Source organism: Mauremys mutica, chromosome 12 (genome assembly GCF_020497125.1).
Source record: "Mauremys mutica isolate MM-2020 ecotype Southern chromosome 12, ASM2049712v1, whole genome shotgun sequence".
In the NCBI taxonomy this organism is placed as follows: domain Eukaryota; kingdom Metazoa; phylum Chordata; order Testudines; family Geoemydidae; genus Mauremys; species Mauremys mutica.
In genome coordinates, this window is record NC_059083.1 from 35,190,182 (window position 1) to 35,205,001 (window position 14,820).

At 47.7% G+C, this 14,820-nt stretch overlaps 1 protein-coding gene and 1 long non-coding RNA gene across 2 annotated transcripts in view; both read right to left on the reverse strand.

The window, feature by feature from the left end:
* Positions 1-6,237: 6,237 nt before the first annotated feature.
* LOC123345282 (butyrophilin subfamily 1 member A1-like) overlaps positions 6,238-14,820 on the reverse strand; it is a 55,162-nt gene continuing 46,579 nt past the window's right edge. The window contains exons 7-8 of the mRNA XM_044982039.1: positions 9,821-9,853; positions 6,238-7,910 (exon numbers count right to left, since the gene is read on the reverse strand). Of these exons, the coding sequence (XP_044837974.1) occupies positions 7,396-7,910; positions 9,821-9,853 (548 nt within the window). The 3' untranslated portion in view covers positions 6,238-7,395. The remainder of the gene's footprint in view (positions 7,911-9,820; positions 9,854-14,820) is intronic.
* On the reverse strand, positions 11,862-13,974 carry LOC123345287. Its single transcript, XR_006572764.1, has 3 exons — positions 13,495-13,974; positions 12,539-12,559; positions 11,862-11,914 (listed from the first exon to the last, which is right to left on the reverse strand). It is a non-coding gene; the product is annotated as an uncharacterized LOC123345287 (long non-coding RNA).

The following is a 14,820-nucleotide window of genomic DNA, read 5'->3' on the forward strand; positions in this document are numbered from 1 at the left end:
TCAGAAAGCAGGATCCCACACTGCTCTTCAGCATTGTACTGTGTGTTATGAACACAAGGCTACAAGAGGAGCTCGGGGGCAGGGGAGGGCTATTCACCACCATCCTGACCCCAGCCCCCTCATTATAGAAGTAGCAGGTCTGTGGCTCCATACGAGGGGCAACTGTTTGCCTCCCTTGCCCTGCCTGCCGCAACTCTTTGAGTTTTATATGGCATTGCTGAGTGTCCCTACCATCGCTCTTCCCCTCTGTGCCCCAAGCAAGTTCCTGCAGCGGGATTGGAGCTGTGCCAGCACAGCCTCCTCTCCCCACAGATCCGCCACCTCCCGTATACTCCAGTCAGGAGCCCGTTTAGCTGTATGGAGCTAGCGTGCTCAGCTGGGCAGTTGCTATATGAGCTCTCCGCACTAATCACACAGGAAGAGCAAGTTCAAAGCTTCCCAGGGCTTTAACAGGGGAGGGGCTTTCACCCGTGTACCTGGCTGCAGGACAGCGGAATTCAAAATGGTGATCACAGCGGTCACGGTGGGCACTGTGGGATACCTGCTGGAGGCTGTTTAGGGAGACGTAAGCTATGCAGTGTTTACACTGACACTGCGTCGCTCTAAACACGTTGCCCTAAGCTCCACACCTCTCATCGTGGGGGATTTATTACACCGGCGTAGCATGCGAGTTGAAGTGGCAGGAGGCGCATTGCAGCATGTACAGTTCCATAGTTAGGTCAACGTAAGCTGCCTTATGTGGACAAAACCGTGTAGTGCAGCCATGGCCTCAGAAAGGCCGGGAAATGGTTCTGGTGAACAGCCGTGGGGCAGCAAGACGTAGCTCTGCAGGCCCAAACAAACTTGTTAAGGCCAACTGTAAACCGGAGTTTCCTGGGCTCATCTTCCTGGCCTCCCCTCCCCTCCTTTCCCTGCTAGATTTACATCTGACCTAGTGCTCTCTGGATCCCTTTGGAAAAGCACCTGAGAAAGATTCAGCCATCTGTGACGGAGCTTCCCGGGTTGCAACCTGGAACTGGGGTAACGCCGAGCCTTCTGTCCCACCAGCCTGGGCTCCCTGTCACACTGTGATGCTGTGACAAACTGCAAACCTCTGGCAGATGCTGCACTTACACAACCATCCACAGGCAGGGACACATCCAGCTGAGTTACATGAATGTTTCTCCCAGCCACTTATGAAACAATAAAAGGGAGACTCCAGCCAATTCCCCCCAGTTCCTCAGCCTTACACCCCACAGCTGTACCATCTTCCCCCAGTCAGAAGCCTGACCAGTGTAAGTTATTACCCAGTCCGCCTCTCCCTCAATGTGGAGAGGACGTGCACCAGCCTTTGTATCTGAGCTGAGAATTCCCAAGCACTTCAAGCAAAACACACTGTTTTAGGTAAAATATAAAACGGATTTATTAACTACAGAAAGATCGATTTAAAGTGGTTATAAGTAATAAACATAGAGATCAAGTTGGTTACCTAAGATATAAAATAAATTCACAGTCTGAGTTCTGTAAACTAGATAGGATTTGAATCAAGCAATGTCCCACCCAATAGATGGTATAGTTCCTCAATACACAGGCTGGATCCCCTCCCTAGTTCAAAGTCTTTCTCCTCCAGATACGTTCCTGGGTGTTGGGTTGTGGAAGGAGTGAGGCTCAGTGATGATGTCACTTCCCCCTTTTATAGTTTCTTCCGGCTTACTGGAAAGATCTTTTGCTGTGCGTGGGTCAAGCAGCCTCCACTGTCTACAGGCTCCCTCTGAGAAAAGTCTCCATTGCATACGGTTCCTGGGATGGTCATTGGGAATGTGGATTGCCCTTAATGGGCCATCAGCACATCTGGCTACTCCACTGTTGTATCTGGAAGGCTGTTTGTGAGTATTCCCAACCTCACAACATATTTCAGTAACACACCCCTAGCAATACTTCATAACTTTACCTACAACAATAACATACAATCCAACAGGATATTAATGTTCAACAGATCAAGACTTTTAAAGTGATACTTCACAAGGCATGCTTTGTACAAAACATATCATAATTATATCACAGTGGTGAATATTGAGGTGCCAGGGTCAGGGCCGGCTCCAGGCACCAGCCTACCAAGCACATGCTTGGGGCGGCACCTTGGGAGGGGGCGGCGCTGGGGGGGGCGAGGACTTGGACGATGCGGCGCGGCGCTTGGTGGGGTGGGGACTTGGGCGGTGCTGTCATGAATAGTTAGTAAAGGGTTAAAGCATAGTACCTGGTGGGCATCTGACCTGAGGACCAATCAGGGAAGAGAATTTGAAACTCCTAGGAGGGAACTTTTCCCTCTGTTTGGGGGGGTCTTTGTCTTTAGCCGTCTGGAGTTACAAGGGTCCAGATGTTTTAATCAAGTCTACAAGTTTCCACCTTTCTGAACTAATTTCTTCTAGTCAAGATAGTGAGTATTAGAAAGATACGTTGTGTCCTCACCTAATAATCCTATGCTTGCAATTCTGTGTGTTTGTTATTGATTATTCTTATTCTGCTGTTTTGTGTACTGAGAAAGGGAGAGGATTCTCTCCAAAACTTAGCAAGGTTATACCCTATGAGTGTCCAGCTTGGGCTCATAGAGATTCTGTATTTTCTTGTTTTCCTTTTAATAAATTCTTTCTATAAAGACTTGATTAAATCCCTTCTACTGTGGATAGGGGGAGGGGCGAAGACACTCTCTCGGTGGTGAGACAGGCTTATCTCCGGGCAGAGAAGGGAGGGGGGAGATAGTTCCTCCTGGGTTTGATTCAAACAGTTGAATCAGGTATCTCTTTCCAGTGGCTAGGAGAGAGAGAGGGGGGGAGGTTTCCCTCCGATGAGTGGATCTGTATTTCCCCAGGGAACGTCTCTGGAAAGGGGAGTGGGAGGGGGAATATAGGGGTGTCTCGGCCCACGTAATCGACCGAGTGGTGGCAGCCTGAAGGAGGCCTACCCTAGGATTTTGGGGTGGGGGGGAAGACATGCGGGTCCTCACTTTGAAACCGCCCAGTTTCAAGTGAGGGTAGACTCCTGACAGGTGCGATGTGACGTGGTGCTCGGGGGGGCGGGGACTTGGGCGGTGCGACGCGGCACTGGGGGGTCGGGGACTTGGGCGGTGCGATGCGATGTGATGTGGCACGGGGAGGCTGGGACTTGGGCGGCCCCATGCGACGCTTGGGGGGATGGGGACTTGGGCGGCATGACGCGGCGTTGGGGGCAGTGACTTGGGCATCGTGACATGGTTCTGGGGGGGCGGGGACTTGGGCAGCACGACGCAGTGCGGGGGGGAACTTGGGCAGTGCAACGCGGCGCTGCGGGGGCAGGGACTTGGGCGGTGTGACGTGACGCGGCGCTGGGGGGACGGGGACTTGGGCAGTGCGACGCGATGCGGCGCTGGGGGGGCGGGGACTTGGGCGGCCCCACACGACGCTCGGGGGCGGGGACATTAGCGGCGCGACACGGCGCTGGGGGCGGGGACTTGGACGGCGCGACCTGGCGCTGAGGGGGTGGGGACTTGGGCGGCGCGACGCAGCACGGGGGGCTGGGACTTGAGGGACGCGACGTGGTGTTGGGGGTGTGGGGACTTGGGCGGTACGACGCGGCACTGGGGGGGCGGAGACTAGGGCGGCGCGACCTGGCGCTGAGGGGGTGGGGACTTGGGTGGCGCGACCTGGCGCTGAGGGGGTGGGGACTTGGGTGGCGCGACGCAGCACGGGGGGCGGGGACTTGAGGGACGCGACGCGGTGTTGGGGGGGTGGGGACTTAGGCGGTGCGATGCGACGCTCAGGGAGGGGCAGGGCGGCACTCTTTTTTTTTGCTTGGGCGGCAAAAATGTTAGAGCCGGCCCTGGCCAGGGTGCTACTCTGAGGTATGGAGTGTCATACCATCCCAAACTCCTTGTTCTGGAGAGAAACAAAATGAGTGTCAAAGCCTTGGGGTTGGGATCAAATAAAGATGCCTTTTTCTGGCTGGTCTGTTTCAGTTTAACAACCCACATCCTGTCCATGGGGGCAGCTGCTCAGGGGGCTGTGTGAAATGCACTGGGATCTCAGCCTGGTTCCCGGGGTGTAGGCATCTCCATTACACACCAAGATAACCAGCAAAGTCTGAATTAATCATGCCCCTCCATGTGAGGCTCAGCTGAGAGGTCAGGGACCCAATCTTATGGGGTTCCACAGGCTTCTGTATAGATTATTTAGGTTAATCTTTCTAATGACACTCAGTGCTCAGTCTAAAAGATACCATCAGAGATGCTTAGTTTTGCAGATCTCAAACTGTGGATTTGTGTCTCCAGAGGTCACATGCTTGTTAACAGCAAAAATGTTTTTAAATAAATAAATAATATACAGAGGTAAGAAAAAACAGACCTCAACTCTATTGTCCCTCTGCAAATTTATGTACAGAGTCAATCCCTTACCTCTCTCAAAAAGTGAAAAGTTTCAAAAAATTCAATGAATAGAAGACTGTTCGGGGCAGAATAGATCTGGACAAGGAGAAGAAGCCTGGAGATAAATGTGAGAAGCGAGGGACATATGCTTTTTTGTTAAAATATTATATGTTTTCTGTTGAAGAAAAAAATCCAGAATACTTAACGTTGTTGTTTGAGTTAAATAAAACAATTTAAATGTCCGTCTGGTGATGTTCTCCTCCTAATACATCATGGCAAGAAAATCCTCCAAATATTAATGATTAATCTGTTGAATTGGAGATTGTTCACCTCCCAATGACTTCATAAATATCTGCTTCCATTACCTTTGGAAAATGAAATAACCAAACAATCATTCATTTTCTGATATAGCTGTAAAACTCATCTGAAAAGTTGTCATAATAAATCACTGTTTAAAAATCTATTGTGTGTACCTTCTAAAAATGAAACCTACATCTGTCTCTAAGTAGTGAAGAATATGTATTAAGGTTATTACACCCAACAAGAATGCGCTTTTATGTAGAAAACCATGATTAAATTGAGTCCTCCTGACTAGTGATTTAAATCATGATTTAAATCAAATCCACCCTGTGCTCTTGCCCCTGGCCCCTGCATTCCCCAGGGAGGCTCACAAATATAATTGGTGCCGGGCCAACAAAATGTTAATCTGGCCCTGAACTTACGTCAGTCAGGGGGTTGGTCTATTCACACCCCTGAGCAACATAAATTCTGCCGACTTCAGTTGTCGTGTGGATACAGCCTCAGGTGTTTATCTTTGGGAGAGGAGCATGGTTTAGGACACACCCCTGTTGTTAGCATCTCCCATTGGCTAGTTTAGATGGCTCCCCACCTAGCGTGCTGGCTCTTGTGGATGGCATTGTAAGGCACCTGCCTGTCTCCATTCATCGTGCCAGGAGACTAGACACCTAAGTCAGGCTTTGTGTGTTGCAGTGTTCTTCTTGTGATGGTCTAAGCACCTAAAAATGAGGTGCGAGTGATGCTCAGCATTGTAACACCTAAGTCCCTTCATGGATCCCACCCCTAGTCATTTACATTAGAAGCTCACAGAAAGCAAAGACACAGACCCGGATGAAGGTGGGGTGTCTCCTTTTTCTCTCTGTAGATCCCATCTTTTAGCTCAAGGTGAAGGGTGGGTTATTTTTCAATGCAATAGCAAACACAAGGCAGTGATCTCATTATACAGTCCCAGTGGAGATGAAGCAAGTGATGCATTCACCTCAGTGTAGCTACTCAAGGTGATTGTTAACCCTCCTAAACACCCCCCAACCCACAGAATTCTTCTTGACCAGTTACACTGAGGTGAAACCACCACTTGCCTTGTCTACACACAGATTGTACAATGAGAGAGAGAAACCTGCACCTTATTGTACACAAACCTCCAGAGACTATCTCTAAGAGCAGGTCCAATCCCATGAACTGCTCCGTGGACACCACAGCAATTGCTGATGGGCAGAAGAAATGTGAACAGTGTAGTTCATATCTCTTTAGCCATCCTTGAATAAAGTCAACACCTCTGGAAACAAAGAGGAGAGTCAGCACCATGTGTTCAGCCCCCTCTCCACAGAGCCCAGCTGAGGAATTCCTGCTTGACATGGCTGCAGAGAGCACAAGGACAGAGCACAGGCTGGATAGCAACATAACACAGGAAACCCCAGCTCATATCAGAGGGACATGCTGGTGTATTCCCTGTTGGTGCTGCGGGGACACAACCAAATAGGGAAGCAAATCCCATGACTCCGCTCCTAACAACTGCAGCTGGAAAATTCAAAAGGAACAAACCAGAATTGTATTTCATGCTTTATTTACTATAAATACCCGTCAGAGTGCACAGGAGCTGAGAAGCAGCTTTAATACCCACAACAATAGAAAACAGACCCACGGGTTTTGGGAACAGTTATTTTTAATGAAACTAAAATGGAAACAAAGTCAAGGAAGTAACATATGAAATTAATGAGTGACAGTCGCACCTTCAGTGATGTTTTATAAATCTCTGTCCCTTTTCGTCTCCCTTCTCTGTCATATGGTTCATTTGTAGTCACCATTTTTCTAGCCCTCATTTCCCATCCCTGTTTATTTCTCTGTGTCTTCCCCTCTCCTCTGATCCCTGTCATGGATCATCCCCTTCATGGTCTCCATTCTTTCCCCCGAGTTTATCCCTTCCCCTCGCACTGCCTCTTGCTGTTTTCCCTCTCTGACTGTTTTCCTTTCTTTGTCTTTATATTTAATTTTCACCCTTTCTCCAGGATTCTGTTTATTTTGTTTTACATTATCTTTTCCTCCTGTTTTCTCTGTTCCCTCTGGTTCAGCCCAGCCTGCCCCCCGCCCCCCTCCCCCACAACCCATGACTCTCTCAGTGTTGCCAACCCCAGAACTTAAAAATCATGAGTCAGAACCAAAAATCATGAACTTGACCCTCCAAAACATGAGGGCGCAAAACAATATATAACGTATCCTGCTTCATCTTCTGATTTTTGAACTCTCCCTGCCCATCCCGCGTGTGTGTAACAATTAGAGTGTTACCGGCTCTCCCGTAGTTACAAAGGAAGGTGACTTGGGCCCTGCAGCAGGAGCTCTGGCTGGGAGACCCCAATGAGAGCTATTCCCACCAATCTGTACAAAATACTTCCTGCTGCTGCACAGCTGCCAGCTTCTCTACAACCCCCCAAACCCTGATTGATTCATGCTGTGTCCCTGCCATCCCCACCTCCGCCTGTCCCCAGCCTGGCTGTTAGTGCCACCCCCTGCCCAGCCCCCACCTCTGCCCCTCAGGACCCCTCTGCCCCTCCTGCAGCCCCAGGGGTTCTTCCCCCTCTCCCTCCCATCCCTGGGGCTGCAGGGATGAGGAGGAGCTTCCAGGGGTCACAGAAATGAGGAGCCAGGGCTGGGTAGATGGAGTCCTCCAGAGTCAGAGAGACTGGGACGTGTGAGACTAGAGATGCTAATTTCAGGGTCCCCCTGTCTCAGGGACACAGGCAGAGCTGGGATTGGTATCCCACCTGGAGCCAGGGTTGGATTCTCTCCCCAGGGCCGGAGCCCGGCGGGAAAGTGAAGATCGGGGCCCCATCACCAGCATCGATAAATGTCACCTGCCCCCAGTCACAGTCCAGACAAACCCGAATCCTGCTGGGGAACTGGCTCAGGGGCAGGAGGGTCTCAGGGGAGGTGAGAGCCTGGAGCTGATCCCCCCACCGCCCCACAGCCCAGATCCCCCCATCAGGGCTACGGTTGACCCATCCTTTCCTCCCCACAGATTCTCTGGCCACCCCCACAGCCCAGAATCGCCCATCCCCCATCTCCACCTCCCAGGAATGTCTCCCCGAGCTGAATCCCTCACAGCCCAGCACACAGCCCCAAGTATCAAATCTCTCAGGGTTGTCGGGCAGATCCTGGCGTCTGTCTCCCCGTCTCACACTTTTCCGATCCTCAGACAGGACAAGCTCGGGATGAACCGTGTCTGGATCCAGAGTCACATTCACTGGCAAGGAAGAGAATCAGAGCGTTAGGGGCAGAGCTCAGCCCTGGGGGAGGGTTTGATGGAGTCGGTGACAGAATCTGCCCCAGCTGGAGAGTGAATCAGGGAATCTCCTTCCTCAAGGATTTACCCCTCAGCTCTGAGATCTCAGCACAGGGCTGGGGAGAGTCACTCCCCTGGCAGAGACGGGTGAAAGTATCGGCTGGGCCAGGCCTGAGACACAGAATCTTTTCCCTCCTGCCCCCACCTTTCCCCAGGGAGGGGACTATAGACTCTGGGGGCCCCCCAGCAGATGGTACAACTCAGTGATCATTGGCAGAGCTCCCCTCCCCCTCCCACCTTAAATCTCACTGTGTCCCAGCTGCCCCATACTGGACTTTGTTATGGGGCCTCCCCACTGCACCCTGCCTGCTTTGAAATGTCACAGCTCAGACAGGCCACATGGTACCAGGATTGAACATGCCCAGAATTTCACTGCTCAGCAGGAGTCACAGCACAAAAGCACATTAGCATGAGGCAGGGAGTGAGGGGTCAACACAAGGGAAGGGGGTTCATGGTGGAATGAGGCAGAAGCTACAAGTGTGGGGGGCAGGGGCAAATTAGGGTTTGTGGGGCCCTGGGCCAGAGCAAATGGGGACACCTTCTCCCTGAATTCTCTCCACCCCCACACGCTTCAGCTGGGAAAATGGGGTCAGGGCATGGGGGCTTGTCCTGCTTCTCCCACCTGGCACTCCAGCTGGAGAGTGGGGCAAGCCCCTACGCCCTGACCCCATTCACCAACTGGTGTATGAATGGGTGAAGTGGGGCAAGTCTGGCAAGCCCCCGAACGCTGACCCCACTCTCTGGAGGAGCGCCGAGCAGGCAGACCAGGTCGGGGCATGGAGACACCCATTTTTCATGGCCCCCCCATGGGTAATCCACCACTAGGGGGAGGAGGAGGTGGCTGGTGGAAAGAGGGAGAGGGTCATGCTAGTGATGGGAGGCTAAAGTGACGTCCTGTTTACCAGAGAGACAGGAGAATGCTGGGATCATGGTGGATGGAGACAGGAGAAAAGAGACAAGCTCACAGCTCTGATCACCGGAGCTCCCCAGATGTGCATAATGGAGCCGGAAGAGCCCTTGTCTGTGATCAAGGCTCTGTTCCCCTGCTGGAGACTGGAGCAAGGGTCACACACAGGCACAGTCCCTGCTCACCCCATCAGCATGGGGTCATTGCAGAGCTCCTGGCCTTCTTCAGAGGGGAAAAGATGAACGAAGAAACAGAGAGAAATTGGAGATCGGCCATCAGTGCAGGGAAACGTGGCTGTGGAGGTGCAAGTCCCACTGGAGCTGCTATCGCAGATCTCTGCAGGGTGCAGTGCACATGTGGGAAGTGGAGGGGCAAGAAGAGTAGATGTAATATGATGTAGGTTCAGTATGGTGTGGTAAGACATCAGGGGCGGCTCTATAAATTAGGCCGCCCCAAGCAGCGCGGTGCGCTGCGCCGCCCTTCCCCGGTCCCGCGGCGGGTGCCGTGGTCGCGCGGCTCCGCTTGAGCTGCCGCAGGCATGCCTGCGGGAGCTCAACTGGAGCCGCGAGAAGAGGGGACCCGCCGCAGTCATGCCTGAGGCAGGTCCGCTCCTCCCGGGCTCCGGCGGACCTCCCGCAGGCATGCCTGCGGAAGGTCCGCCGGAGCCAAATGCCGCCCCCCCGGGAAAGGGCCGCCCCACGCGCCTGCTTGGCGCGCTGGGGTCTGGAGCCGGCCCTGTAAGACATAGGCACAAACCCTGTCTCACCTTTTGATGTGCTATGAAATGCAGGGTGCTGGGGATGTACCTGAACTATCACATCCACTCCCACGTTCAAGGGAAAAGAGGCACATTGCCTCATAGGGACAGATATTTGGACATTGATAAAATATGATCTTTAGTTACCGTCTTCTATAGGTGCCACAGATCTTCTCCACCCTAAAAACAACCACATAATTAGATATGAGAGCTGATCTGAACAAGTATTGCCTGATTCAATATTGTACAGACTAATACACCGAGGGAAAAAACGTTCTAAGTTCATCAGAACCTCCCCTGGGTTGCATGTGTGTCTGTCTCCCAGGGTGGATCTTCACTGCAGAGTTAGTCCAGGATCTTACCTGGCTGTTGCCCCAACCTGTTTATTTCACAAGCACAAAAACTCTGACTCTAGTTTGTTGGTGCTTTACACCCAGGCTGGCTGGAAAGACTTTGGGTATAGGCTGTAGCCCAGGTACCACTTTAATTCAGGTTGGTTACCTGCCCACATTGCAATGTAGAGGGAAATTAATCATCTCAGGGGCTGATAGTCCTCCAGTGCCTTCCCACAAATCCTACTGTGCCATATTTTCTTGCCCACTACCAACTTTACTACTGTATTGCTTATCAATTTTTCAAATTAGCTTTTGGTGTGAAATTCATAGAGTTTAGCCTTTCCCCACATTTTATGAAGTTACATTAAAAAACAACCCCCACACGTCCCAAAAAATTATAATAATAATAAAAAGCAAATAAACACAAAATAAGTTTCCTATTGAAACAATTTTTAAAATTAAATTTAAAAGCAAACACTCCACCAAAATTGAACAAACGGTCACATGAGACTCCAAAATAGTGCAAAAAGTTTCTTTTCCGAGGAAGGATAATGACACTTACTTATTTCGTTATCGCGTTTGTCTAAAAATTAAAGAGAAATAAATAGATCTTTTGTTAGGCATTTCCCTTTTCTTATGTTTCATTTCTCTTTATTATCTACATGAGAGTGAAGGCTGAGAGAAATCAACCTCCTCTTCAGGACGTCATACGAGAGGATCCAGTGGTAACTTCTGATCTTAAACTCTGTGACTCCATGACTCTATTGCTTATCAGTTTTTCAAATTAGCTTTTGGTGGGAAATCTGTCCAGCACTTCCCCACATTTTACAGAATTACAGTAAACCCTCCAAAAAAGAATAGTAATAAACAGCAAGAAAACAATCAAAAAGAGGTGTTATATTGCAGCAATATTGTAATAGTTCAATTTATAAGTGAACAACTCCACAACAAATAAACCAGCTCTCACATGAGAAACCCAAAATATTTCCTGTCAGAGGAAGGATAATGGCACTTACCAATTTCTGTATGTAGTTTGCCTAAAAATTAAACAGAAATACAAATATTGTTTGACTGGACTTTCCCTTTTCTTATGTTTTATTTCTCTTTATCATCACTACAACAGTTAAGACACAGATTATTTTTATTCAGTCACCTATTAAGGAGGTCAGACTAGACCAGTGGTGCCAAAACTTTTCCTGTTGCCCCCTCCCCTCCATTACCAGTAATGGAATCAGTGTGCAACCTCCTCCTCCCCATTACTGCACAGTTGACTCAGCAGAGGAGCTTGGGCTGAAAGCAGAGATGGGCAAAGAACTGGGGATAAGGGAAGAGATGGGAATAGGGGTGGAGCTGGCCTGAGGGCAGAGCTGGGCTGTGGGAGGAGCACAGGATGGAGTGGAGCTGCTGCTGGGGCCGGAGTTGGGGTGGGAGCAGAGCGAGGCTGGGTGGCGCTCCCTCCCTTCCCCCCGCAGGGGCTGGCCAGGGCCCTGCTGCGCGCACACCCCTGAACATTCCTCCACATACCCCTAGGGGACTCTCCCCACAGTTTGGGGACCACTGGACTAGAGGATCTCATCATCCCGTCTGGTCTTAACCTCTGTGACTCTATTGCTTATCTGTTTTTCAAATTAGCTTTTGCTGGAAAATTCATCTACTTTAGTCTTTCCCCACATTTTATAAAGTTACATAAGAAAAAAAAAACCTATATACCCTCCCAAAAGATTATAATAAAAATAAGAAAAAAGCGTGCTAGCAAAGAAATGAAAAAAGGTTTTAAAAGTTAAATTAAAAAGAAAACAACTGTAGCACAATTAAGCAAACTCCCACATGAGGATCCAAACTGCTACTAAATGTTTCTTGTCAGAGGAAGGATAATGACACTTACTTATTTCTTTATCTTGTTTTTCTAAAAAAAAAAAGAGAAATAAAGAGATATTTTTGTAAGGGCTTTCCATTTTCTTAAGTTTTATTTCTATTTTTCATGCATATGACAGCAAAGGCTGAGAGAATCATAGAAGATTAGGGTTGGAAGGGACCTCAGAAGGTCATCTAGTCCAACCCCCTGCTCAAAGCAGGACCAATCCCCAGACAGGTTTTTACCCCAATACCCTAAATGGCCCCCTCAAGGACTCTACTCACAACTCTGGGTTTAGCAGGCCAATGCTCAAACCACTAGAGCTATCCCTTCCCCCCTCCTCTTCATGACATCAGAGAAGAGGATTCAGGGGTCCCTTCTGGTCTTTAAGTCTGTAATTCTATTGCTTATCGGTTTTTCAAATTAAATTTTGGTGTGAAATCTATCCAATTTGGTGTTCCCCTCATGAAGTTACACTAAACCCCTAACCAAAAAACCCACAATAATAACTAAAAGCAAGTACACAAACACACAAAAACAGGTTAAATATTGCCAAAGAATTCTAAAAGTCAAATTTAAAAGCAAACAACTCCACAACAATTAAACAAGCTCCCACATGAGGATCCAATTTGGTTCACAAAAAATTATTGTCAGAAGAAGGATAATGACACTTACCAATTTCTATATCTCGTTTGTCTAAAAATTAAGCAAAATACACATATTGTTTGTTAGAAGTTTCCCTTTTCTTATATTTTATTTCTCTTTATCATCAATACTAATTTTAAGGCTGAGAGATTATTTCTATTTAACCTCCTGTTCAGGACAGTCAGGTGAGAGGATCCAGTCGTCCTTTCTGGTCTTAAACTTTGTGACTCTCTGACTCAATTGCTTCTCAGTTTTTCAAATTAGCTTTTGGTGTGAAATTTATCCACTTTGGTCTTTCCCCACATATTATAAAGTTAAATTAGAAAACAACCTCCCACCCTCCCAAAAGAGAATAAAAATAATAATTAATAATAATAAAGCAACACGTAAACAAAACAAAGAAAGATTTTCTATTGCAACAACTTTAAAAGTTACATTTGAAAACAAATATGTCCACCAGAATTAAATGAACTGCCACATGAGGATCCAATTTTGTTACAAAAAATTTCTTGTCAGAGGAAGGATAATGACACTTACTTATGTCTTTATCTCGTAGGTTTAAAATTAAAGAGAAATAAATACATATTTTTGTTACGTGTTTCTCTTTTTTATTACTCTTTATCATCAATATGACTGTGAAGGCTGAGACACATCAAACTCATCCTCAGAATGTCAGACTAGAGGCTCCTGTGGTCCCTTCTGTGACTCTATGACTCTATTGATCATTAATTTCTCAAATTAGCTTTTCATGGGAAATTTATCCAGTTTAGTCTTTCCCTACATTTTATTAAGGTACAATACTCCCCACAACAGAATAATAATAAAAAGCCAGGAATTAAACAAAAAAAAAGAGGTTTAAAATTGCAACAAAATTATAAAAGTTAAATTTAAAAGCACACAACTCCACACTAATTAAACAAACTCCCACATGAGGATCCAAATTGGTATAAAAATTTTCTTGTTGGAGGAAGGATAATGACACTTACCAATTTCTATATCTCTTTTGCCTGAAAATTAAACAGAAATACACATATTGTTTGTTAGGAGTTTCCCTTTTCTTATGTTTTATTTCTCTTTATGATGATAGTTGGGACCCTCCTTCCAGATGATGATGTGGTATCGTCTCGCACTGAGGATACCTCTCTGGGGGATGGAATTCCAGTTGTTAGAAAGAGACAGGCATTAGTAATGGGCAATTTGATCATTAGAGACCTAGATAGCTGGGTTTGTAATGACTGGGAGAAACGCATGGTGAGTTGCCTGCCTGGTGTGAAGGTTGCGGATCTCTCGAGACATCTAGATAGACTTATGTGAAGTGCTGGGTAGGAGCTAGTGACTGTGGTACATGGAGGTACTAATGACATAGGGAAAGGAGAGATGTCCTGGAGGCCAAATTTAGGCTGCTAGGTAAGAGACTGAAGTCCAGGACCTCCATGGTAGCATTCTCTGAAATGCTTCCAGTTCCACGCGCAGAGCCAGTTGGACAGGCAGAACTGCAGGGTCTCCATGCGTGGATGAGACAATGGTGTAGGGAGGAGAGGTTTAGATTTATTAGGAATTGGGGAAACTTTGGGTAATGGGGGAGCCAATACAGGAAGGATGGGCTCCACCTAAACTGAAATGGAACCAGATTGCTGGCACTTAAAATTAAAAAGGTTGTAGAACAGTTTTCAAACTAAGGGCTGGAGAAAGCTGACAGGTGCAGAGGAGCATATGGTTTAGACAGAGACATCCCTTAGGGGAGGAACTACTAATGGAGATTCTCTATGTCCTAGTAAGGAGGAGAGGATGGAAGATGATTAAATACAGGTAGGATCTGATGAGGAACAGTCAAATGAAAAACAGTCTTATTCAATTACATCATGTAATGGGAGACAGCTAAAAAGTGACAAGTTTTTAAAGTGCTTATATACCAATGCTAAAAGGATAAATACAGTTGAACCCTGTTATGTCGCTGGCCTAGGGGTTTGCCAAAAAGCGTCGAAATAACCGATGATCGAGATAAACAAAAACCAATATGGCGGCAATACATTAACATGTGCTTGAAATTTCTTTATGTACATGATGTGCGTTAATAAATGAGAATGTACATGCACATGTTTTTGGAGGTTTTTTTACACAACAGCGTTGCCGCGATTTGTTTGATGAAGCGATCGGCATGCTATAAAAATGTACATACATGTTTGCTAACAACAAAAGGCATATGTGCACCAACTAACAGCAGAGATTTACCAGTATATTAAGAATAAAAGTTTACATGTCTGTATCATGGCTTTGGAGACCTTCTCGTAGGTCTTTGCATTCAGTTTTTT